The 26,630-nt window shown below is 27.7% G+C and overlaps 1 protein-coding gene across 2 annotated transcripts in view; it reads right to left on the minus strand.

The window, feature by feature from the left end:
* The window catches only part of LOC136072075 (ranBP-type and C3HC4-type zinc finger-containing protein 1-like), a 73,253-nt gene that overhangs the window by 8,740 nt on the left and 37,883 nt on the right, over window positions 1-26,630 (minus strand). The window contains exons 5-11 of one of the 2 annotated variants that reach the window (XM_065820253.1): window positions 18,900-19,122; window positions 14,009-14,047; window positions 13,754-13,923; window positions 13,379-13,560; window positions 6,363-6,471; window positions 5,763-6,041; window positions 5,489-5,632 (exon numbers count right to left, since the gene is read on the minus strand). In XM_065820253.1, the coding sequence (XP_065676325.1) occupies window positions 5,489-5,632; window positions 5,763-6,041; window positions 6,363-6,471; window positions 13,379-13,560; window positions 13,754-13,923; window positions 14,009-14,047; window positions 18,900-19,122 (1,146 nt within the window). Of the gene's footprint in view, window positions 1-5,488; window positions 5,633-5,762; window positions 6,042-6,362; window positions 6,472-13,378; window positions 13,561-13,753; window positions 13,927-14,008; window positions 14,048-18,899; window positions 19,123-26,630 lie in introns of both variants that reach the window. The other variant, XM_065820252.1, reaches the window with a different exon arrangement.

Here is a 26,630-nt window from a genome sequence, read left to right on the forward strand (position 1 = left end):
TTGAAAATTAAATGAGTTTAATGATTTTAACATATCATCTTTTTCAGCATTTTTTTAAAATAATAATTATATATCTTTGGTCCTCGAAATGCTATTGAAAACTCTGTATATTTATTTGATTTCTTCGGCAATTTAAATAAATTTGATTAAATTGTTCTTAGAATGGCTTTAATGCTATCTTTAAGCACACTGAGCACTGATTTATTAATATCAAAATTTTTTTAGCATGGCTGGAAACTACCGGTTACTTAAACTTAAATAAGAATTTCTAACCAAGTAAACTTCTACAATTTGCTTCCATTCCGCCTTTACAGTTTTAAAAGCTCCAACATCTAGTGGTTGCAAAAAATGACTTGTGTGAGCTGGCAAACGGAATAAAATTATGTTGTTTGATTCAGATAATCTTTTTAATTCAAAATTAATGTGAGATGCATGGCCGTCTAAAAATAGAATTTTAGATCCTTGAAGTTTGTTTGCGTGAACTAAAAAAATTGAACGAAACCATTCTATGAAATTTTTGCTTTCCATCCAACCTGATTTGCTGGTAGAATAATAAACACCAGAAGCACCACTTTGAACCCAAGCTTTCATCAAATTTCTACCTTTGTAAACAACTTGATGAGGTAGGAAATTTCCAAAAGCATCGCAACACGTTAAAATTGTAGTCCATTTATTCCTTTTAGTCTGCAAAAAATAGTTGTTTTAGGAATGTTATTACATAAAGTGGCTTCTGAATATGACATCTTCTTATTATTGATAGCCTCAATACAGAGTTTAATTTTTCTTTCGCGATCTTCATTTTTTCATTAACAAACGTTAAGATAAACAAGACGTTTAGAAATTCAATAAAAAAGTTAAAAGCGTTTATGAGTTTTTAAGTTCATTACGTTAAAGTACTATTGTTAAATATTGTTGTTAATTACTAGCGCGTAAAAACGCTAACTTTTGCAAAAAAAAGTGCATTCCAAAATCTGTTCGGAATCTGGGAAACATTTTAGTTAAGCAAAAAAGTACTGTTTTTAAAATATCTTAGGAAGTATTGCTAATTTTTGACTTTTTTTTCAGATAAATAATCACCATCAAATTCTACATCGAACAGTATGCAATTTAAATTGTCTTTTTTTTTAAGTCGGTTTTATATTGTTGGTTTTTCAGGGTTTCAAAAAGTGTTTTGCTTGCAATTAAAAAATTTAATGGTATCAATATATATTTTAAAAATATTTTTTCATATTCTCATTACCTCAGTCTTCCAATTTATTAATCAGTTTTCCTTTTAAAAATCCCACAAAAATAAATGATGTAACAATAAGTGAACTAAAGCTGTTCAGAATTAGGGAAATCTATGGTGTGTGTGTATATATATATATATATATATATATATATATATATATATATATATATATATATATATATATATATATATATATATATATATATATATATATATATATATATATATATATATCGGTTGAACACGATGAAATTCAGCACCCTTTAGTTCTTAATTACGAGAAAACTACTTAACAGATTTTTGTAATTTTTTGACACAATGAAGCTAATTGAATTATTTATTTCAATAATTTTTTACATCTTTTATTGGATGCTTAGATAGAAACTGAATATCTCTGCGAGTAACATCATCTGCTGGATCTGAATATCTCTGCGAGTGACACCATCTGCTGGATCTGAATATCTCTGCGAGTAACATCATCTGCTGACATCATCTGCTTACATCATCTGCTGGCTTTGAGTTACTTTTTTTGAGTCAGCTATTTTCTTAAAATCTTTTATTTGCAGCTTTTATTTTATTAAATCTTTTATTTTCTTGCTTTCAATAAGATTCCTTTCATAATTGACCAATAAATTTCAATAACTCCCTGCTCAGGACAATTAGGAGGATTTGCTTCCATAGGAACAAATTTGACGCCATTTTGTTCATACCATTCTAGAGACTTCTTGGAGTAGTGAATTGTAGTCAAATCAGGCCAAAATATTGTGGAAATTTCAAGCTTTTTAATAAACAGCAAAAGGCATTTCTTTAACCATTCCTTTATATATAAATCTGCATTGAAAGTTTTACGAGTAATGTATGTTGCACTTTTTAAACCACAGGAGCAGATTGCTTGCCAAATAAAGAACTTGAGAGCAAATTTTTCAGTTTGAATATACTTGAATTTTTCAGCAATATATCTACCTTTCGACTGATAAAAATATTGCTGCTCTGGAGATTGTGAAAAGTTCTTTTGGCAATAGGTTTTATCGTCTTTAATTATGCACAAGTTTTCTCGGTTTAAAAATTTGCTTTTTTGAACTATAAATTGCTTTAATTTCTCGATTAATGGATCGCTTTGGAGTTTTAAGTTTTGGAGATCTAAGTACTTTTCCTATCAAAGCTTGGCTGCATTTAAATTTTCTCGCAAGATCTCTCTGCGACTGACATGGATTTGCCTTTATGGAGCGAATGATTGATTTTTACTTAATATTTATCTTTAAATCCTTTCTTTTTTCCACTTCCAGCTTTTCAATAGATTGAGTCTGTTTATATTACCGCAAAAGAAAACCCAACAGATGATTGAGAAACACCAGTCAATTTTGAAATTTCAACTTGTGAGAATGAAGAATTTTGAAGAAAATTTTCTTAACTTTTTTTCGATTTAATATTTGTTTACTCATTTTAATCCGATAGCAATAATAACCAATACTTATTACCACTACAATCAAACACCAACACATTAGCTTCTGTGTGAAAAATTAAAAAAAATTTGACAAGTAGTTTTTGAGTAATTAACAATTAAAAGCTGCTGAATTTCATAGTGTTCAACCAATATATACATATGTGTGTGTGTGTGTGTGTGTGTGTGTGTGTGTGTGTGTGTGTGTGTGTGTGTGTGAATATATATATATAATGGATGATAACTAAAAAATGAGAATAATGCTAACCCTCTGAAATCAAACCGCAAAAGTCGAAAAAAGAAAAGTACTCCTATGTGAAACTATACTCTCTCTGTTTACAAACTTATCATATGTTTTGTCTTGCATCAGCAAGATGTACTACGAGAATGCAGTTCTATCAAATGCACCAAAATCTCAGAAAAAAGTTTACTGTAAATCATTTTAAAACCGAAAATGTTCCAGTTTTAACTATTTACTGTATTTTGACTTCCTTAACAACCAATCATAAAAGTGGTAGTGGAAGACCAACTAAAATAATGAACAAGAAAGGACTTCGTTTACCTCACGGTGCTTTCAACAACAATGATTTAATAAGTCAATGAGATGCTGCAGAAAAGTTCAAGTGAATGCAGCCTTACATTTGCAAATTGTTGAAAAAACAAGGAATAGTCTGCCAAAAAAAAACAAGAGCACTGGAATACACTGAGCAACAAATTTCAACCATAAAATCTCAATGCCACTGGATGACTGGAAATTACTCTGGAAAATGTTTTGATTTGGATGACGAAAGTTACTTCCCCCTCTCCAAAACACAAGTTCTAGGAAATGATTGATATTATGCAGATAAAAGTTCTACAACACCTATAAAAGTAAAATACAAATATAAAAACAAGTTTGAGCAGAAAGTGATACTGTACATTGCCATATCTGAGAGGGGAATTTTCAAGCCATTGTTTAAACCAAGAGGTTTGGCTATTAATCAAGAAGTATACTAAAATCAATGTTGGAAGTAAATATTGATTCCATTTCTTCAAAAATATCATTCAGATGGCAATTACTTAATTTGTCCAGATAAAGCATCATTGCATTATGCTAAAAAAACACAAGTCTTCTTAGAAAGCCAAAACATCCTATATGTACCAAAAAAACGCAATCCGACAAACTTGCTTCAGTATACAAAAACACTGGAGAGCTAAGAATTGCAAACAACTGATTACCCAAATCAAAAGATGCATTGGTCAAGTTGATATGAATGCTGTTCCAACATCATGACAAAACTACGTCGAACTGCTGATGATGGACCGTATTCGAATGTTCATTAATTTTTTCTTAAAGATAAGTGATGTACCTTCAATTAAAATAAATATAATTTTCATTTTGCAAAGCAACCATATGTAGCTATTGACTAGATGCAAACTTGTTGTTTGCTGTAAAGTTATATGTAGCTATTGACATGTCATAATTGTATCAATAGTATTGTAGTAGTATATAGCCACAAATCTATGATATGTAGCTACTACCTATAGATTTGTCATTATGTAGCTACAAAGATACAATATGCAGCTATTAACAAGTTGGAAAAATACCATTAGCTTAAAACCTATGATATGAGGTCATCAATTTGTTGCTGAATTTTAGTTACAAAGCTATTGAAGGTTGCAATAAAAAGTTCAACTATTCTATTATATTAGAACCAAAATTTAAAATCAATTTTTTTTACTAAGTAAAATAAAAAATAAAATAATATAAGCAAAAAAAAAAAAGGTCGTTTAAAAACTTTTATAAAGCTAGCTAGTCACCAGGAAATTACTGTAAGATAAAATTTAAAAACTGTAAAATAAAATTTATAAACAATAAAGAAAAGGATGCATTAAAAATTGTTTCTCAAACTATAAATGGTGCTTCAACATGGTAGACAAAATCATTGGGTTTGTAGCGTAAATAATTGTAGCAGAACATAACTAATTCATCATTTTATTAAATCAATTAATTAAATGATGAGTAAATTTAATTAGCATTCATTCACATTCATTCAAAATGGCTGTTACAGCAAACATAAAAGATTTTTCTAAAGATTTTATATATTTCAAGAAAATTTGCAAATTGCAGTTACTTCTAAAAAAAAAAATTAAAATGGAATTTGTTTATGTGGTCAAATATAGATAATTTGGAAATGGAGTTGATACAGAAACAAAAATTTGAAGATTTAATATAAGACTGCAAGCAAGTGGTTGTTAAACGAATTGTGTTAAAATGGTGTTAAAATCATGAAATTTTTTGAGAATATTATACTACAAGCATGGAATTCTTTGCCAAACTTGTTTATTTGCATGAAGAAATTTTTTTATTGCTTTTGTTTGTTTGTACTTATTACTATCATTCTTGTCAATGAACCGATCAGAAACAGATATGCAAATATCACAACTGCAGCTTCTGATTGCAGCTTGTGTCAGATTGAGATCGACCAGTTATAAACCTGATATAACCATTTATCCTCTTCAAAACAACAGCAAATTTTGCGATAAAACTATTGTGATTAATAAACTAATTATTAATGATTACTTATGTTTCTAAATTTCTTTTTCGATTGTAAAAAATAACTAAATAAACTAAAAGTTTAAATAATTAATAAAAATTATTATCTGACTATTACCATTATCAATCCTTAAAAAAACAAACAACAACCATCAAACAAAAGAAGAAAAAAAAAACTTCTTGAACAAACCCCCTTGATCTTTTTAAAAATAAGTTGCAACCATTAAAAACAAATGGTTTCAACTGTTAAAAAATAATTTAAATTATAAAAAAAGATTACCTTAGGACCCCATCTGGGTCCCTTGGTTGCCCAACAGATCTCTGTCTTACACATTGTACATCTCAACCAATCACAACCACTTTTTTTTTGCACCATTACTAAACAAGAGGGACACAACATTGCATCGCCACGTTTAATCATTTCCTAAAACATTATTAATAATAATGAAGAAAATTGTAAAGGTTTAAACTTATACAAAGAAAAATAGAAAAGCATTTAACTTAAAACAAAGCATAAAAAATTATTTTTGAGCAAGTTTTTAGTTCAAACTTACATCAAACATTTCTTGTGTTTTTTTTGCATTTTCATCATTTTGAGCTTTTATTTTTAACTCATCTTGGTACTCTTTGCATGTTTTGTCAAGATGAATGGCTCGACAAGTAAGGCAGTTTCTACTTTCACATATTGGACAATCAAAGAAGTTCACTTCATCTTCATAATAGCACCAACCAGGACAATTTGGTTTTCGACAGTGGAAACTATTTGAATTTGAACTTTCTGCTACTCTAAGACTGCGTTGTAAGTACTTATCATAATCATCTGGAAGCAAAATCTTAAGACAAAACAATGATAAAGTAATTCTATGAAGTTTATTAAAAGTTTTTTTAAAAGTGTTTTCTAAAAAATTCTTCAAAACTTCTATGGTTTTTATTTCTACTTATGGTTTTTATTTCTACTTATGGTTTTTATTTCTACTTATGGTTTTTATTTCTACTTACTTCAGTTTTAGCTATTATATATTAATAATTATTGATAAACAAACAAATGCAATTTTTGTTTGCATATACTATTTCTAAGATTTTTTAGTTAATTTTAAGAATCGTCCGATTTTTTTTTAAATTTCTGTTTTAAGTTTCTCAATAATTTCTGTTACCTCAATAATTTCTTGATGTGTAATGATTGCAGGACACGCATATTTGTCATTGTATGGACAAGCTACTTCAGGACTATCGTTTGTATTTATTGTTTCCGCCAAACAAGCTCTACAATATTTTTTAAATATAAGATTAAAGAAAAAATAACAAAAATAAACGGTAATAAAATTGAATATTAAATTTTAAAAACATGATATACAAATAAAAATAAGCTCCATTTAGAAGCTTTTATTTTTTGGTTTAAAAAATGTCCTAAATATCAACACTTTTGAGAAATTTAGCATTCATTCTTATTCATTCAAATTTTATCTATTTTGTATAATGATATACTTTCATATTATTTGATTAATAAGTTTTATTATCTATTTTATTATCCTAAAAGCACAGAAAGAAATTTAATAAAGCCTCCCTCCGGAATCCTGGGAACCAGGCAACCATTTTAAAATGTATTGCCTGGTTTCCAGGATTGATTTTCTAAAATTGCATTGCAGAGCATCTTGGACTTACAAAAAATTACACTTTTGATTTTTTGATTAAATTAAAGTAGCAAAATAAAGTACTAACTTTTTTTATACTAATTATTGGAGGAAAATAAAAAAATTTATTAAAAGCCAGAAATTGTGTTTCACTGTGTAATATAAATAATATTTTAGTATAAACAATTAAAAAATAAATTTATTAACTAAATTATTTTTTGTTAAAAAGTAGTTAAAATTAGTAGTTAAAATTTTATCTTTATTTTCAGCCATGATAAATTTTATTTTCACCCATGTTAAACTTTATTTTCACCCATGTTAAACTTTATTTTTACCCATGATAAACTTTATTTTCACCAATGATAAACTTTAAAAAATAAACTGAAAATAGCTCTGTGTTTTTTGGTGCAAATATTAGTTTGAATCTGTCAATAAAACAGTCAATAGAATGGCCTAAATGTTTCCTAAATATGTGCAGAACTTGTAGAACGGCAAATAACAAAGAGTTTAGTATTTGCTTGATAAATGAATATTATATATATATATATATATATATATATATATATATATATATATATATATATATATATATATAAATCATTAAAAAAAAGTTGACTTTGAATAGTGATAAATTGTTGCTCCTGGATAATATAAAGCAGATGGGAAAAAATAAATTAAATTTTTTTAGTGTCTTTCTTTGCAGTGAGTCTTAAATTATTTGTGCATTTTTATGTCTTTTATCATTATTTAATTACTTAGGTTTTTAATCAATGGTCAAAAATTGGTTATAAAATTCAACTTTGAATAGTGTAAATTGTTGCTCGTGGGCGATATAAGTTTAATAAGAAAAAAAATTCAAACTTTTTTTGTCTTCATTTGTTGCTAAAGGACTTTAATTTACCATATTTGTGGATTCTTTTTTTTGTCATTATCAAACTAGTTTTTGTTCTAAAGTTATGAAACTTTATTCTAAATTGTGATAAATTGTTGCCATAAGATGATGTAAAGAAAATAGAATAGTATTCAAACTTTTTTTTGGCTGGGGGACTTTGAAATATTAACTTAATCAAAAGTTTATATTTAGAAAACTAAAAATAATTTAATTTCTGTGGCTAATTACTCTGGCTGTTACAAGACTTGCCCTGTCTATGGCATGGAATTAGAACTTACTTCTTGCAAATATCTAACTAAACTTAAGGTTCATAAATATTTTTTTGTTAAATTGCAACTTCCCAAGACTACTAATTCGAACACAACTGTTTCTAAAAATGTTATCAACATTTTGATAAAATCTGGCATTCCAACTGTTACAATGCAAAGAGTGCAGCTGAAAGTAGAACTTTCAGGTAATAACTTGAGATTGATTTTTAAAAGAAAAAGTAAATCAAAGTTTAGTTTTTTTGAGATTGCAGCATGTCATTGTCATAATTTAAGTTATTACACATACCCAACAAAATCAAAGGTGTACTTGAGCATGAATTTTTAATGGACCAAAGAAATGAAGATATATGGTTATTAGTCCTTTAGATAAATAAAGTACCTTTATATCAACCATAAAATTTGAGAGAAGTGCAAAGTGACAGAAATATTAAAGTTTTTTTCCCTAGCAAAAGCACCCTGGTAGCATCAGTTAGTATCACTTCTAATATAGATGCAGAAATTAACTCTGATGATGAGGAGTTTATAAATGACACTCAGAGCAGTATCGATGATAATCATTAGTCAGATTTCTATGAATTAGATTGTGAATCTGGCAGAAATATAGCAAAGTTTTCAACAATCGCCAGAGAATATGAAAGATATGGTGTATCTGTTGCTACTGGAGCTGCAATTGCTACTGCCACACTTTCAGAATACGGAATTATAAAAAAACATGACAAAAAATTATAAATCGAATAGAGTTAAGAGGCTAAAGACAATTGCTTAGAACTAAATTAACACGCAAAACAAATTTAGCTATGTGTTTGGTAGGCCCAAAATCAATTTTCTTTGATGGGCAAAAAACTCTTTGTGCATTAGCGACTAGCAGTCAAGACATAATCACTAAGGAACAAATCACATTAATAGAAGAAACTCATTCCATTTTTCTAGGTCATGTTTCTCCATCAGGTGCATCATTGGTGCATATCATTGGAAAATATCAAGAATACTATTATAGATATTTTTGACAAAAAAAAATTTGATGTCACAATTTACCAATTGTCAATTATCTTTGATAATGTGTCACAATTTACCAATTGTCAATTATCTTTGATAATGTGTCACAATTTACCAATTGTCAATTATCTTTGATAATGTGTCACAATTTACCAATTGTCAATTATCTTTGATAATGTGTCACAATTTACCAATTGTCAATTATCTTTGATAATGTGTCACAATTTACCAATTGTCAATTATCTTTGATAATGTGTCACAATTTACCAATTGTCAATTATCTTTGATAATGTGTCACAATTTACCAATTGTCAATTATCTTTGATAATGTGTCACAATTTACCAATTGTCAAATTTGATGTCAGAAAGAATAACTTACCAAAGGTTCAACATAAGATTGTGGCAAATAATATTAGCAAAGATTAACAGTATCTTTATAACACGTGCAAGGCAGCAGAAATAGGTGAGGTGAAAAAAAATCTTGCAAAAAAAAAGTCTGACACATTGGCTCGTTCTTGAATTCTGACAACTGCAAATTGAATCCTTCATTTGTATGTTGCAAGCACTCTTTTGACTATCAACCTTGTAATTTACTGACTACATACTTTGAATTTATTTACCGGTATGGTTCTTTATAACACTGGAGCCTCAATCTTATATGGGGGAAAAACATTTGTGGCACTTAATTCAATTCTCTTGCTTTCTTATTGAAAGTATCTTTACAACACATGTAAGACAATAGAAATAAGTGAGGTGAAAGAAAGCCTAGCAAAAAAAAGCCTGGCTCATTGGTTCATACGAGATGGCTGACAACAGCAAATTAAATCTTTTGTTTGTATTTTGCAAGCACAAATCTGTCTACGGAACTTGTAATACTTACTTATTACATTCTTCAAGTTTATGATGTAGTTCTTTATAAAACTAGAGCATACTACATGGCAGCAAAATACTTTTGGCACTTAATTCTCTCGCTTCCTTTCTAAAAGTTATCAACTTATACTTGATGAATGCATCCATAGAAATGCATATGATGGCCACCCAGATAATATTTTGATATCGATGTTGATTGATGAACGAAAATAAATAAAAGAATTAGCAGTTAGAAGAATTAAATTTGCATTTTGCACAGTTCTATAATTCTACAATTCTATAGAAGTAAAAAAATTCAAAATTCCTCTTCTAAACTTTGATGCAGTTGATTACCATAATTTTGTAAATTGGAAGGAACTTTTGCAATACAAAAATTGACTTCAGATGATTTTCCGTGTCACTCTTAATGTGTAGAAATATATATTAAATTGGTTAAAGAAGGAGCAGCTGCAGTATTTGGAGAAATGAGAAGAAACAAATATCAGAGCAAAACTTTAATCTAATAAGTATAATTCAAAAATTTTAAATGTTGATACCTTCAATAGAGTTTAATTGTATAAATATTTTAAAATAAAATTTATTTATAAACATTGGCATTAATGTTTTTTTTCCATTCTAAGGCCTTTCATTATTGTTTGCATACTTTTTTTTTTTAATGTATTTTTTGTTTTATTTATTTTTTGTTTGGTGATATATTTTTTGTTTATCTTAGTTCATATTAGTATTTATATAACAATTTATTTTTTTATCATTATTGTTAGTACTGTTTAGGTGCATTGTCTGTCTTATTTTAAATATTCCTCTATTAATCTTTATTTTTGTCTTGACAACTGTCAAAATATGCTTTGTTTGAAAAATATTTCTCCTTTATTCTAATGTACTTCATTTCTTCCCTCAGGCGTTCACTGCTCGTGTGTGACCATTCGGCGAATTTTATATATGTCAGAATTATATATATGCCAAAGTTTATAAATAATATTGGGCCTAGCCCGTAAGGGTTAGTGTTACGGTCGTCGAGCATGACTATTTTCCAAATCACAATTACTGTCACCGCGGGAGAAGTTGTTTGTCTCTGGAAGACGCATGGGCTAGTTTTTCAGTCATAAGTCAGTTATAAATCCATGCGTAGGTATTTAGTGATTACCATAATTTTGTAAATTGGAAGGAACTTTTGCAGTACAAAAATTGACTTCAGATGATTTTCCGTGTCACTCTTAATGTGTAAAAAATATATGTTAAATTGGTTAAAGAAGGAGCAGCTTCTGTATTTGGAGAAATGAGAAGAAACAGATATTAGAGCAAAACTTTAACCTAAAAAGTATAATTTAAAAATTTTAAATGTTGATATCTTCAATAGAGTTTAATTGTATAAATATTTTAAAATAAAATTATTTATAAACATTGGCATTAATGTTTTTTTTAAAATATTTTATAAATATTTTAAAATAAAACTTCTTTTTACTGGATTTATTTGTCAAAAATTTATTATATTTATTTTTACTTTATTTATTTATTTTTACTTTAATTATTTATTTTTACTTTATAATACAAATAGAGCTGTTAGTTTTTTGTTGAGACGAAAAAAAAAAACACAAAAAACTGACAGTTCTATTTGCTTCAAAAAATTATAGGAATATGTAGGAAAAATTGATTATTGAAAATTGATACTCCATTATTTTATCAGAGAATCTTTTTTATTAAGTACAATAAAAAGAACATATACAATGCCATTTATGAAATGATCTAATTATTCTAGAGTTAGCCTAATTGTGAGACAGCATAAAATTTTGAGTTTTGAGACTATATTTTAGTTTTTACTTTAAGAAATGTTGAAGACCAGAAAACAACAAAGTTATTGCATTTTGTTATACAGCAGATACTTTTACATAGCATTTGTTGTAATATCAAAAATGGCTCATTACTTAAGCGGATTTGTCATGGGATTTCATTTTAAAAGAACTGGTGTCTTTCATTATGCAAGATATCTTGCTAAGTCAATTTATAATCTTGTACTTTGCTTTCTTAATTCACAGTTTGATTTAAAAAATATTCTGCAAATGACATGTCACATTTTATTTTGCTAAGTTTGTTGGTGCTTTTTAAACTATTTAGTTTTTAAAAGCTTGTCTTGCATGTATGGCTCCAGAGATTTATTTACAAGCAAACAGAGATATAGAAAATTACAAAAATAAAAGACCTGATAATGCTTAAGCATTTATTGATGTCATGAAATGACATGATACTATGATCAGAGATCAGTTTTTCATTGCTGCCGAGGAACTATTGCCTAAGTTAGAGAAAGTGTTGCTAAAAAAGCTGTTTAACTCTAAAAAAGATATTGGTCAAAATTTCCAGAGCAAAAATCCAAATACTTATAATCTGTCATTAGAAGACATAAGTTAGATTTTGAGAGCCTTGGATTTACAAAGAATTATTTTGAGTAGTGTCAAGTTAGTTGTAAAAAATGAGAAAAATATAAGTCTTACAGAAGATTTAAAGGGTTTATAATTTATAAGTATTTGGATTTTTTATCATTTACTACGCGATCATTTACTACATGAAGTTTATAAATTATAAACTACATGTAGTTAATGATCAAAAGAAGCAAAAAAAAGCCAAAAGAAGCAGAACATAAAGCAAAACATCAATTTCGTACCAAAACAAAATTGATTTTATTCATCATGTTATATAGGGATTGAGTATATTTTTGACTCTTTATTTGTGGTTTGAATAATGTGAATTATTTATACAAAATTAACAACAATTATATATAAGCTTGAACTTTTATACAAATGTTGTAAGGGTGCATTTTTTTTTTTAAAATACTACCATAGTTCTTTTTTATGCTTAAAATTTTTTACTTATCTAATTTTTTGCTTCAAACTTTTTATCTTCAATGCTTTTCTTGAACGCTTTTCTTTGGAACCCATCTTTATTATTTTCTGACACAAACACTTTATTTTCATCCTCTTACCCTTTAAATCTTATTTTTACTTTCTCATAATTTCAATTTATAATTATAATAATAAATTTGTAAAGAATTAATTATAATTAGTAATTTATAAACAACTTAAATAGTAAATTGTCTTGCTGAAATAAAAAATTTTTTTTTAATAATAAAATGATAAAACTTTATAAGTTGCTTTTTAACACAATTCTTAAAAATTTTAAAAAACTCTTGCAACTAAAAAGTTTCAGTATGACTCACAGCACTCACAGAATTTTGAAAACATAAATGTTTTAATAATAAGTTTCTTTATAATTAAAAAATTTATGTCAGACTGAAATATTTTAGGCATTATTTTTAAAAATAACATATTTGATAATTGCTGATAACAAAAATAAGCATTTTGAAAAAAAATTCTTCCTAATTAATTTGAACAAAGTTTTGTTAATAAGATTCCTTATACGTGTATTCTTCTATAATAAGAAACTTCGAATTAAAAAGTATGTAAATGTAAAAAAAAAGATTAAAAAAGATAAAAATAAAGATAAAAACTTATGAACCTTACTCGCAAAATTCATGAAGACATTCTCGAAGTACAACCCCATTCCCTTGCTCAACATCATTGAAACAAATTGGACATTCAAACATATTTTCATTTCGTAATAACTTTAACTGCATTAAATTCCACATTGCTTGGTAATTATTCTTAGCTTGTAAAATTTCATTATTTTTACGTACTTCTTCTGACTAAAAACATGTTTCAATTAAATTTTATAACAAAATTTTTATCAAAACTTTTAAAAATAGCTGTAAAAAAAACTTTAAAAAATTGTTATAATTTATAATTTTATAACTTTTATAATTTAAAAATAAAAGCAGATTAAGCAAAACTTGACAAAATTTTTAAATTGGTTTTTTGTACCACTACAAATATTTTTACCTCCAGAGTGAGTTGTTCAGCTAAACATTCATTCATTAATCTATGGGCTTCATTAGGTTGCAACACAAAGTTTTCAGGAATAACATAATTTTCAGGACGTTCATTTGAACATATCATACACCCAGGATATGTTGGAATGTTACGATAGGTGCATTTAGGGCATTCCCATCCTACTATTCAACAACTTATAAAACTTAAGTAAAAAATAAAAACCATAAAAAAAAAAAAAAAAGTTTTAAACAGCAAAAACTATACCTATGACATTATCATTTTGCAAACCTTTATTCGTGTTATCTAAATAAGAAAATAAAAAATTCATTATACATATATATAATTGTCTAAACACATATATAACTAATATTTGAACTTTTAAATGCAGATACTAAACACTATACCAATGCATTGTCTGTTTGGAAAAAAAAATATTAATGTAAAAATTTATTTTTAAGATACCATGAAAGATTTAAAATTTAAACAATAAAATATATAGATTTTAGGGGAATTTGTAAAAGATTTTCAATTGATTGATCATCAAAAAAATATATGGATGTTGTCTGAAAACCTAGCTAATGAAAATGGTATCATTCCTACTAAAACGTGAGATTTTGTCACACGAAAAGGACTGACTAAAAAATTACAAACCGAATAGGATCAAAAAAACATATATATTACTACTTGTTCATACATAAATGGGACTACCTGGTTTTTAAAGGTACTGTATTGGTGTCATAAAAATTATAGACTTTGGGTTGGAAAAACAGTACCATTTAGTAAACCAACACATAATGCAAGAGACAGGGTTATTACTAAAAAAAGGTTATTAAATTCTCAAACAGTGTAATACTTTGTATAATTTTTTGCCAATGTAAGATTAAAATTGACAAATTTTGAGAGCTACGATGCTACTCCTAATATTATTACAAATATGCCAAACCATGGGCACAAACCAACCACACTCTGCACCGAGTCCTTCACTATTCACCTAAATTATTCATTCTTAAAGGGATCCTAAAGTGCTGAGACAAGTTATGTTAATTTAAAAAGAATGTTTTACAAAAATGTTTGAACTGAATTTTTTTAATTAAAACAAAATAATAAATGTTTACCAAGAAAAACTAATTTTGTAGTTCTAAACAAAGTTTGTCTTTTTTATTTTAGTCAGAACTTTAAGTCTTGAAAATATTTGCATTTTTTTCTTTGACGCAATCTTCAGACTATTTTATTCATATTTTTAATGGAAATTTTGCGAAAATTAGATAATAAGGTAACTAAACAAGTTGTTTAGAAAAAAAAAAGAACTTCTAGATATCTTATCAAAACTTTTCAATGATATCATATACTAAAACCTTTTGGAATTAAAAGCACTTGAATAAACTTTACAGTCTGTAGATTGCATCAATAAAAGCATGATTATTTTAAAGACTTTAAATTCTGACTAAAATGAAAAATGCTTTGACTATAATTAAAAAGTTTTTTTTGGCATGCGTTATTTTGTTTTAATAAAAAAAATTCCACTCACACATTTTCTTTTAACATTCTCTTTAATATGAACACAACTTGTTAAGGCAATTGGTAACCCTTTTAATGGTGGTTTTTTAGTTATGGCTTTGGCAATTTTTTAGAGAAAGGCCTAAAAATAAACAACAAAGGTATAGGAGACTATTTAAAGCTCCTAACTCCTAAGACATTTTATGCCTAAAGCAATTTTAGTTAAGTTTTATTATTTTTTAATACTTAAATTAGTTAAAATCTTTTAAAAATGTCTTTTAGTCTATAAGATAAACAAAATAATTATAAAAACCAGTTAAAAATTTGAATGACAAAATTATATTTACAAATATTTTTTGTTATATTTACAAATAAAATAAATTAAGATAAAATTTAAAACAAAGAGAATTTAATTTCTATTCCAATTTTATTTAAAAATATTTTAATTAATCTTAAATAAAAAAATATTTAAAAAACAAAATATTGTTAAACAATTTTTTTTTACTTTTTTAATAATAAAAATAAATTATTTTATTGCAATCCTCTTTTTTTCATTTTTTTTTTTTTTACCAAAAATTAAATTCCTTGTAAAAGCGTACGTTAAACTTTTTTTTTGTTCAACTTCGTAAGGAAAAATGCAACAATATATATTTTTTAATAAATGGTAATTGGAAACCTAAAATAATCGCTGGCAAAGTAATTAAATACAGTTTTTATTTTCTAATAAATTATATTTTCTATTTTTTGCTCACTTACCTTTTAATAATAAAAACTCATTACTAGTTTCAAAGCCTCAATTACAAAATACTTAATTTAGTTATTTAATATTAAAAAAAATTTGTTCCATAACATATTAACTTAAAAGGAGTTAATTTTTCAAATGAACTTGTTTTGTAGTATTTTATTATATCTATTTATTTTTTATTATTATTATTTCGTTATTTCTTTTATTATTATTATTTCGTTTAAAAACACTCTACTTCCCATGCACTTATTAGCATTACTGAAATGATTCCTGGTGTGATTGATAGTGGTTCTTTTGCTTGTGGCATCTTTATTAATCTTCAAAAAGCTTTTGATACAGTTGACCACAAGATTTTAATTGAAAAATTGTATCACTATGGTATATGGGGTACCGCTAATGATTGGTTTTCATCATATATTCAAAATCAGTTTGTCTTGATTAATGGGTTTGAATCCACAAAAAAGTTATTAAGTATGGTGTCCTACAGGGTTCTATTCTAGGGCCTTTACTATTTTTCATATAGATTAGCAATCTGACTCACTCTATAAAAGTTCATAATTTAAATAAAAGTTCATAATTTCAGTGACAACACTATTATTCTATGCATAAATAAATCACTAGCGCATCTTTGTAAAAAGTTAATTCAGATCTCCATCATTTGTGTCATATAGTAACCATATTTCTCTAAATATCAGCAAAACTGAATATATGAAATATATTCAGTTTTACTGATAAATATAATTATATGAAAAAGATTGATAATGATAATGTGAAAATTAGAACAAACGGTAAAATTAATTAACTAATTAACGGTAAAAGACTTTTCCTATCTAAATATATAAAATATCTTGGAGTATTTCTTGATAAAAACCTATCATGGTACGATCAAATAATTCAATTAAATAAAAAACTCTCATGTGCCAATAGTATGTTGTCATTAATATGAAACTATGTTCCCTAACATATTTTTATATCAATTTACTATTCCTTGCTCTCCTCCCATGTAAGCTATTGTTGCACTGTTTGAAGTCAGAAAGGTAATTTTCTATTAAATTGTATAAACAGTTTACAACGTACTTCTATAAGTATAATGACATTTTTTCCATTACTATCTAATATCCAAAATAGGTTTTCTAAATTAAAAATTGTAAAATTTTAAGATCTTGTGAAGCTTTATAATTATTTTTACTATTATCATTTTAATATGTTTAATATAATATAATACTATATTATATTAGACTATTATCATTTTTATTTTATATCTTTTTTTAACTTTATAACTATTATTATTATTATTATCATTAATTTAAATTTGTTTTAGTTGCATTATTAATATTATTCATAATGATAGTGATTCCATTGTAATAATAGTTTTATGGATATTGTCAATATTGCCAATCAATATTGTCATAGTTTTATTTCCAATTGTTATGCTTATTTTTATAATTTCTGTCATAGTTATAAATTTTATTTTATTTATTTTTACCATAGTTTTCATCATTAGTTATAATTTTTATTAAAGTTATCATATTATAGTTATTATTTCTAATGTTTTTTTAATCATATTAATATTATTATTTTAATTATTATTGCTATTAATGATAATATCATTATTTACTAGTGATTTAATTTTCTTTTGTTTTTATGTTATTTTTCTTTGTTTATTGTTTTATTTTTTAATGCTTTCTGTTTTATTTACATTTTTTTTTTATAGATGTCACTCCATTGACTAGTTTTATATTATTTATGTGAGAAATTATTATTGTAAATTTTTCATATTTTATGGTTAAATAAATAGACAAAAAAAAAATGCATGCAAGCAAATCTTATGAGCGTATGTTTTCAAAACCAGAGATTTTTGATGATATGCTTGAAAACCTTATTTATGATTAGTTATAAAGTCTATTATTATAAGTCTTTGTACTATTTTTATTTTCTACCTTTTTTTTATATTTTTTTCAAACTTTTAAAAAACATAATAGTTTCATAATTTTTTTTAAATCCAAATTTAACCAAACACTCCTTTTTGAGTACTAAGTTTCTAATCAATAAACATTAGGAACAAGGTCCCATTATTAATTAAACTTTTGAATTTCTTTTCTTTAAGTATAAGATAAACTGCTTTTTTAACAAATTTTTAACTTGAAATATTTGTCAAAAAGCACTTGTTTGTAAAAAACGCCCAAATATGATAATTTGTACCTTGTTAAAAAATATGATAATTAGTACCTCGATAAAAATATATAAGTATATTTAGACATGTGATTATAACTTAACTAATATCAATGGTTAAATGCGGTAAGTTGTGTAGTGGTAAAGCGCTCCCTTCATAAGCGAGAGATTCCGAGTTTGATCCCCACCACGTCCCTGGTAGTAATGCGCTCAACTTGTTTCTCCGTGCACCAGCCTTGTAGGTCATGGTTTGTGTTTTGGAGTTATAGAGTTGAGAGAGGGTTATAACCACTATTAAGTAGCCTCCTCATCTCGTCTTTCTTGGAGGTGAATAACAAAAATAAAATAAAAATTAAAAAAAAAAAAATTATAATATTATTGTAAAAAATAATCTCTAAATTCAAGTAACAAATATTGCCATTTGTTTGCTCATAACATTTTTATTTATGTGTATTATTTTTATTTGATAAATTGTAGATAAGTTTTAAAGCTTTTTCTTTAAAACTATAATAGATAAAAGAATTTAAAACCTGCTAACTGCATAAATAAAGAAAAAGCCAACGAGGAAACATTTGCAGAAAAATAAAAAAGCTATGAGCAAATAGCACAACCACTGTGAAAAGATGATGTAACTGAATGATGGGTCAAAACTTCTTTTTCAAGAAATTCTATAACAAAAATGTTGAGTAGAATGTAATAATTCATAAAACTTACTCAGTTTAATACTTATTAATTTCTTACTTTCAAAACTATTATTTATATCATCTGTTTGAATTGATTTATCATTTTGATTGCTTATCATTTTATTATCATTGAGATCTTCTTCTACTGGTGACAAATATAAAAAAGCTTCTGTTCCAGGCTCCAAGATTCCGTAACTACACAGCAATTCATTATCTTTTGCAACTCTCTTTTGAATAATCCATTGTTGGCATGAAATTGGAAGATGGTAGTCTTTAAACATCTAAGAAGTAAAAACTTTGTAAGTTTTTTTTCAAAATTTTTGCTTGATTTAATGGAGAATTTAAAAAAAAAAAAAAAATTTAATTTAAAATTTTTGGGTGGTATGAAAAAATTTGGAAGCAAGGTGTTGCCATATAATATATACAAACCAACATCATAGTCCGGACACTGATTGGTGCTGCCATATTCTTTTTATTTTTGAAAACAAATGAAAAAATATGACTTTTTTGATTATTTTAAAAAATATGACTTATTTTGATTATTTTATAATACTTATAAATATAATACTTTATATAACTTTATATAACTTTATAATACTATAATAGTTTTGACAAACATAAAAAACAACAAAATACCTAACAACAAAAACCTTAATTGTAACTTCGGTCATTTAAGAAAAAATATAAAAAAAGCATGCAAAACTCAAATTTTATAAACTTTTTTTCTTGAATAATATTTTTTATTACTTCATAAATATAAATTTATAAAAAATATTAATGTTTATTTGCAACCTGCTGAATTCTTAAGCAAAACAACAATTTGAAAATTCTATTAAAATCTAAAATTAATAAAGTATAAATAAAAAATAAATGATCAAGTTTAATTTGAGTATTATTAAGAATCACCTAACTATATTTACAAACATTTTTTTTAATGTTAACTACTTTTTTTATGAAAACTAGTCAAGTTTTGAATTAACTTCAGTCATTCATGGATAAACAACAAAGGAGACAATTAGCAGGAATGTTGTAAAATAATGGTATGTTAAAAATGTGACTTTGTAAATATGAACTTGCGTTACAATTGCGTAAATTTACAGGTAACTTTACCTGTAAATTTACCAGTAAGTTTTGACATTTTTATAATGGATACTCACCAAGGTATTTTATTTGATTAAAGAATTTGTTTATAATTTTAAAATTACCCTGTTTTAAAATAAAATTTACTGGACAATTTGCAGGTAATTAAAATTTACTGGTAAATTTAAATCACTGAATATGAAGTAATAACAAAACAATAATATATATTGCGACACATTGAAATTTTTTTTAAAGTTAATACATCTATGGATTTATGTGAGAAAGCTTGAATGGCTCATGGTTTAAAGGCTGTGGATAAAGGTATGAATAAAAAGAAAGCAGCTATAACATTTGGTTTTAAAAGATCAACTTTCTTTGACAGAAGTAATGACAAGCATACTAAAAAAATGGCAAACTAACTAAGTTGAGCAAAAACATCGAGGACATTTTAGTAAAAATTTTAATATTTATGAGTGATATTGGTTTTATTTTGACTAGACTTGAAATACTGTGTGTTTTTAATAACTATTTGGTTAATTCAAATCAAATGTGTTTTAATGGCGATGAAGTTACACTTGCCTGGTATTACCCATTTATTAGACGTCATTGTGATGAGCTATTGCTCAGAACTTCAAATAATATGCCGTCAAACCGTGCAATATCGATTTAGCCAGGCACTACTGATCGATGGTATTTAAAAATAAACATATCATTTTATAAATTATATATTTATATGTAAATATATAATTTTATAAATTATATATTTACATATAAACATTTACTTAATACAATTATATGTTTATATGTAAATATATTTTATAATAAATTGTTATTTAATGAAAAGAAAAAGGTGCAATTTTTAAAAAATAAAATTCAATTTGATTATAATGTTTACAAATTGTCCCTTTTTTATAAACTGCTCAAATTATAGCATTTTAATAACCTACTTTATAATTTTTTTAAATTTTTAAATCAAGGATTGCACAAGTTTCTGATATGTACAATAAACACGGATTCGCAACTAAGCCATTCCATATTTTTAAGTGCGATGAATCTGGTCTTCAATGTGATCAAGGCAAATTTAAGGTTGTGTGTCAGAAAGGTTCAAAAGGGCCTAAGAAACTTTGCAAAAGCAACAAAAAGGCTTCAGTCACAATACTCGTTTGTTGTGATGCTTTTGGGACATTCTTACCTGTTCATGTTTTATTGCAAGGCCAAAGGTGTTTATGATGAATTTGAGTATGTATTTTAAGAAGCATTTAAAACAGATAATAATCCGGAAAACTTCGCATTTTAAAAACTACTATTTAATTATTTGAATTTTTAGATAGATGTCCAAATGGCTTCTAACTCAGGATGGGTCAAACGGTGCTACCTATGGTGTCACACAATCTGGCTGGATGGAAGGACTTGCTTTTGCTGGATGGTTTGAAAAGACATTTGTCCCACATTGTCACAAGCTTGAAGGATCCAAAGTCCTTTTTCTAGATAGCCTTGCCTCACATGTAACGCTGGAACTAATTCATTTAGCAAAAGAGGAGAACATTATTATTTTTAAGCTACCGGCTCATACATCTCACATGCTACAGCCACTTGATGTAGGCGTATTTAGAACAGTGAAAAGTAAATGGCGCTGAATCCTAAACAAACATTTCATTTAAAACGGTTTCAAAGATCTTATAAAACATAGCTATCCTGGGTTGCTTAAACAACTTATTGATCAAAGCTTTAGTGATAATGTGCGCTCCGGCTTCAAAGCAACAGGTATTTTTCCTTTGTGTCTGGAAAAAATAACTAATGAAAAATTAGCTATTGAATCAATTTTTGCGCAAAGTACTCAAGCCTTACCAACATTGCCTATACCAGTCACCACAATTCCAGAAATTTCTTTAAGTATACAAATGCATAGAACTTCAAGCTCACAAACTTTTTCGAGCTTATTAAAACAAATACCTCTTTTAACATGCTGCGCCACTACTTGTGAGCATTTAAAGATATCAATTTTAAATGCTTTACATGTTGGCCTGCCCAAAGCTTCCGTATCAGAGTCAAAGCTAAATGTTTCTAATAATAACATGTGTCTCATGAAAAGTTACATTATAACTTCTGAAAAAGCTTTGATAGAACTTACAAATAAGCAAATAATGGTACAAAACAAGAAGAACAAATTACAAGCTAGAAAAGTTTTGCGTGAAAAAACAAAACAGGAGGCTAATTCAATTAAGACTCAAAAACGTTTGGCAAAGGAAGCTGGTTTGTTTAACAAACTTACTAATAAAAAATGGAAACAACAACTAGTGGAGGTAATCGAATTCTGATTATATTAGAATCAGATCTTGCTGTTCTACTTTGGTCGACGATATGTGCAAGAATTGCCAATAAAACTAGTATTTATTTTTGTTAAAAAATTCTTTTTAACTTAATTGAAAAATATCTTTTTAATTTTATTAACCAGTAGCAAACATAGCATGTAGATGCCCCCAAGAAGTCCTTATGGTCTTTTCTGTGATAAGAACATAAGAACTTCTTGGGGCACCTGTACAAAAAAAAAAAGAGGGATAAAGCCAAAAGTAATAAAATAGTTGACTAATTATAATAAAAATAAAAAACTATTTATATTTAAAAAGGCCTTTTTTTATGTGCTCCATGTTGTTTTCTTTGGCGCCCCAAAAGACTTTTTTTTAGAGTCCGGGACAACGCCCACCTTGGTTACTGGTAATACCTGATATTATATCGCCATTGAACATTAAAACAATATTTAAAAATTAGCTTTTATTATTCGCGACGTGATGCGTTTTTAGGATTTATATAGCAACCAAACTTATGAGATGGTATTGGAAAGTTTGGTTAAAGTAGATGTTCTCATTTGAAATTAAATATTAAGTACTAGTTTTTATTTTTCATTATTTTATTTTTATTTTTTTATATTATTTTTATATTTATTTTTACAATTTCAATTATCAATATAATTGCCTGTATGTTTCAAGAAAAAAAATTGAAAACTTTTTATTTATGCGTGATAAATAAATGTTCAAAGCTTAAGTGACCGAACTTGGGCGATTTTACGGTATACATTTGTTATTCAAACTATAATATGTAAAGTAAAAAAAACCTAAAAAAACAACAAATAAAAAAACTTTCAATGCAATGTATTCTTTTGGTTTTCTACCTACTGAATGCCAACAATAAGTTTAAGCGTACTTTTACTAGCACCGCAATAACTGAATGGCAATGACTGTCAAGAATATAATATTATAGATGTCACATAGTGAAAAAAATTGGGTAAACCATAATATCACAGTCACCACACAAAAAGGGTTATTTTTACTGTTATTAGGTATTTCAATGGTATACTTATCAAAAAAAAAAAAAAAAAAAAAAAATGTGGGAGATTGCAAACAGCATTCCTTTTTGAACATGAAGTTTTTTCTATTTTGACTAAACAATACAAGAAAATTAAACACTTAAAACTTCAACACAATCAATTATTTATAAGATTTCCTTGAATGAACAACTTTAGGTAAATCTTGTTGCAAATTGTACAAAATCTTAATCTTCAAAATCTTGAAATTTACTCTTCACCAAAATTTTGCAATTTGCAAATGCAGTAGTGGTGTAGTGGTAGAGCGCTTGTCTCATAAGCAAGAAGTTCTGAGTTCAATCCCTACCATGTCCCTGGAAGTACTGCACTCAACTTGTTTTTTCACGCAGCGGACTTGTTCATCAAGGCTGGTGTTTCGGAGGGTTATAACCACAACTAAAGTAGCCTCCTCGACTGTAGTGGCCTCCATGGCCTCGGGAAGGTGAATTTAAAAAAAAACAAAAAAAAAACCTGTCTAAATGCAAGTGCAGGTAGTGGATTTTTATGCTCATGTTGCACCCTAGCTATAGCTCTAGCTTGCACCCTCTAGCTCTAGCTGTCATTATGTTGCACACTAGCTCAAGCTGACATTATGACAAGTTTAATATAAAGTGGCAGAAATATGACTCATTTAAAACATTTTTTGTATTAACTTTCAGCTCTTCCAGCACTCTCCCAGGGGCAGATATAACATAGGAACTTTGTGTACCCCTTTTGTTGACCAAAAAGAAAGTTTTTTCAAATCAAAAAATTACCTAGTTGTACTCTTGATACTTATTTGTTTCCATAATCTTGGAAACATTTGTGTATTCTTCTTTTAAAGTTGTTGAATGTGCAATAGGTGTGGATTCATAGTTGTTACAAGTATTCAATTTTGTGATGCAACATTTTTTTTTAAATTTTCAAATGGGGTTGTCCATAAAGTACGTACTCTCATAGGGGGAAGGGGTTGGGTTTCAAATAGCTTATGAAAGCTTATGGGGAGGTTCAATATAAAAGTACGTACTTTGTTTTTATAATTTATCACAATTAACAAGTACTTGTTAATAACTAAATGTTTTTGAATAAATAATAACTTTAAGAAAAAAAAACAAAAATATATTGTATCACTGTTGTTCATAATTTGCCAGCTAATCAATAGTAAAGTTAAAATTCTGACAAAAGATCCTAGTTTGCCAACATAAAAAAATGTATGGTATAGGGGAATCAAGGGTATAGTGTCCCTCATGCACACACATACCATTCCTTATATATTGGCTCTGAGTAAGGCGGACTTGTATTTCAGGCAACTTCTTTTTTGAGTTCACAAAAAACAGGTTTTAGCAGTGCCATGGCTAATGGGTCAGAGGCCCCCCAAAAAAACCTGTCATTAAGTTTCCAAAATTTTCAAAATTTTGCTGCAAGGTATTGCTAAAATAAAAAGTTATTTATGTTTGCAAAATGGTCCCTAACATTGCAGGACCCTCCCCCCCCCCCAAATTATTGGGAGTGGGTAGCCTGGCCCCGGCATTGGGTTTTTTTTTTTTTTTTTTTTAAACATCTTCGCTTCCAACAAGGCTGCAAGCAGCCACTAATTAAAGTTGGAAGTTACTGTAAGAGAAAAGATGAAGATTGTAGAGCAAGATAGCGATTGACGGATGACTTAAAAGATTGCAAATTATATGAATCAGGAAAGCAAGATGAAGGAAGCGAATTCCAAAGAACTGATGTTCGAGGAAAAAAACTAGACGAATAAGCATTTTTGGAGCACTTAGGAACAGTCACAGAAAAAGGATGACACTTAATTGAATGACGAGTAACACGAGAATGAATTTTAGTAGATGGCACAAGAGAGGCTAGCTCTTTAGAGCACTGCCCATTATAATATTTGTAGAAAAGAGAAAGAGAAGCAACATTACGACGATGTGATAGTGGTTGGAGGTTGGCTGCAAGAGCAGGTCCAACTATGTTTACAATGCGTTTTTGCACCTTGTCTAAAAGAGAAAGGGCATCATTAGACGATCCGCCCCAGATATGGCAACAGTATTCCATACAAGGCCGGATTTGAGATTTATAGAGATAGAGAATAGAATCCGAAGTAAGAAAGTGACGAGCTCGATAAAGAGATGCAACCTTAGCAGATGCTAATTTTGCAACTGATTTGATATATGGTTTCCAAGAAAGATTGGAAGTAAGAGTTAATCCTAGAAGATGAAGAGTAGGTGACTCATCGAGTACATCACCGTTCATAAATATAGGAAGATCTAAATTATTGCGATAACGATTGGCTGAAAAAAATTGAGTTTTATCTGAATTAAAGTTCACCAGCCACTGTGAGCCCCATGCTGTAGCAGAAGTGAGATCCTTTTCAAGCTCAAATGCCCCCTCCAAGCAATCAGAGGGTGTTGGTTTCTTATCACGACAAGAATAAATGGTAGTATCATCAGCAAACAATGCCACCTTAGATGTGAGAATATCTGGAAGATCGTTAATGTAAATTAAAAAGAGTATAGGGCCAAGGATAGAACCTTGAGGAACCCCTGAAGTTACAGAATAAGAAGAAGAGTGTTGTCCATCGAGGACAACTTTTATGCTACGATTGGAAAGGAAGGATTCAATGATCTTAAAGATGTTGCCGGATACACCATAAGAAGAAAGCTTATGGAGAAGACCAGCATGCCAAACTTTATCAAAAGCTTTTGAAATGTCAAGAGCGATGGCCTTAACCTCTCCACCTTCATCTAATGCACGATAAAACCTGTCAGTTATTACTGTTAGCAAATCAGCTGTAGAACGAGAAGATCGAAATCCATATTGATGGTCAGAAAGTAAGTTGTTTGATTCAAGATGAGAAATTAAGTGTTTGTTAATTAAAGATTCAAAAACCTTGCTTATGATGGGAAGAAGACTTATGGGACGGTAGTTAGACGAATCAGATCGCTCCCCAGAATTTTTGAAGATAGGGATAACAGATGCGGCTTTCCAGCAGGCTGGAAAGCAAGACTCTGATAAGCACTTGTTGAATAGTTTTGAGAGTATAGACGACAGCTCCGGAGAACACTTCTGCAAGACAATAACAGGTATGTTGTCCGGGCCACAAGCTGTAGAAGAATCTAGGCAGGAAATCACTTTAGATACAGATGCTGGAGTGATATGAATGTCAAGCAAAGGATCAACCTGTTTGTTGGCAATATCAGGTAGAACGCAACTAGTGGAATCAAGAGATGATATTGATGAAAAGTTTTTAGCAAACAATTCAGCTTTGTCTTTAGGTGAGGTGACAAAGTCTGAACCATACAAGAGAGGTGGAATTATAGATTTGCCCTTATTATTGATATTATTAAAGATTCTCCAGAAGTCACGAGAGCC

Source organism: Hydra vulgaris, chromosome 15, assembly GCF_038396675.1.
Source record: "Hydra vulgaris chromosome 15, alternate assembly HydraT2T_AEP".
Lineage (NCBI taxonomy): Eukaryota > Metazoa > Cnidaria > Hydrozoa > Anthoathecata > Hydridae > Hydra > Hydra vulgaris.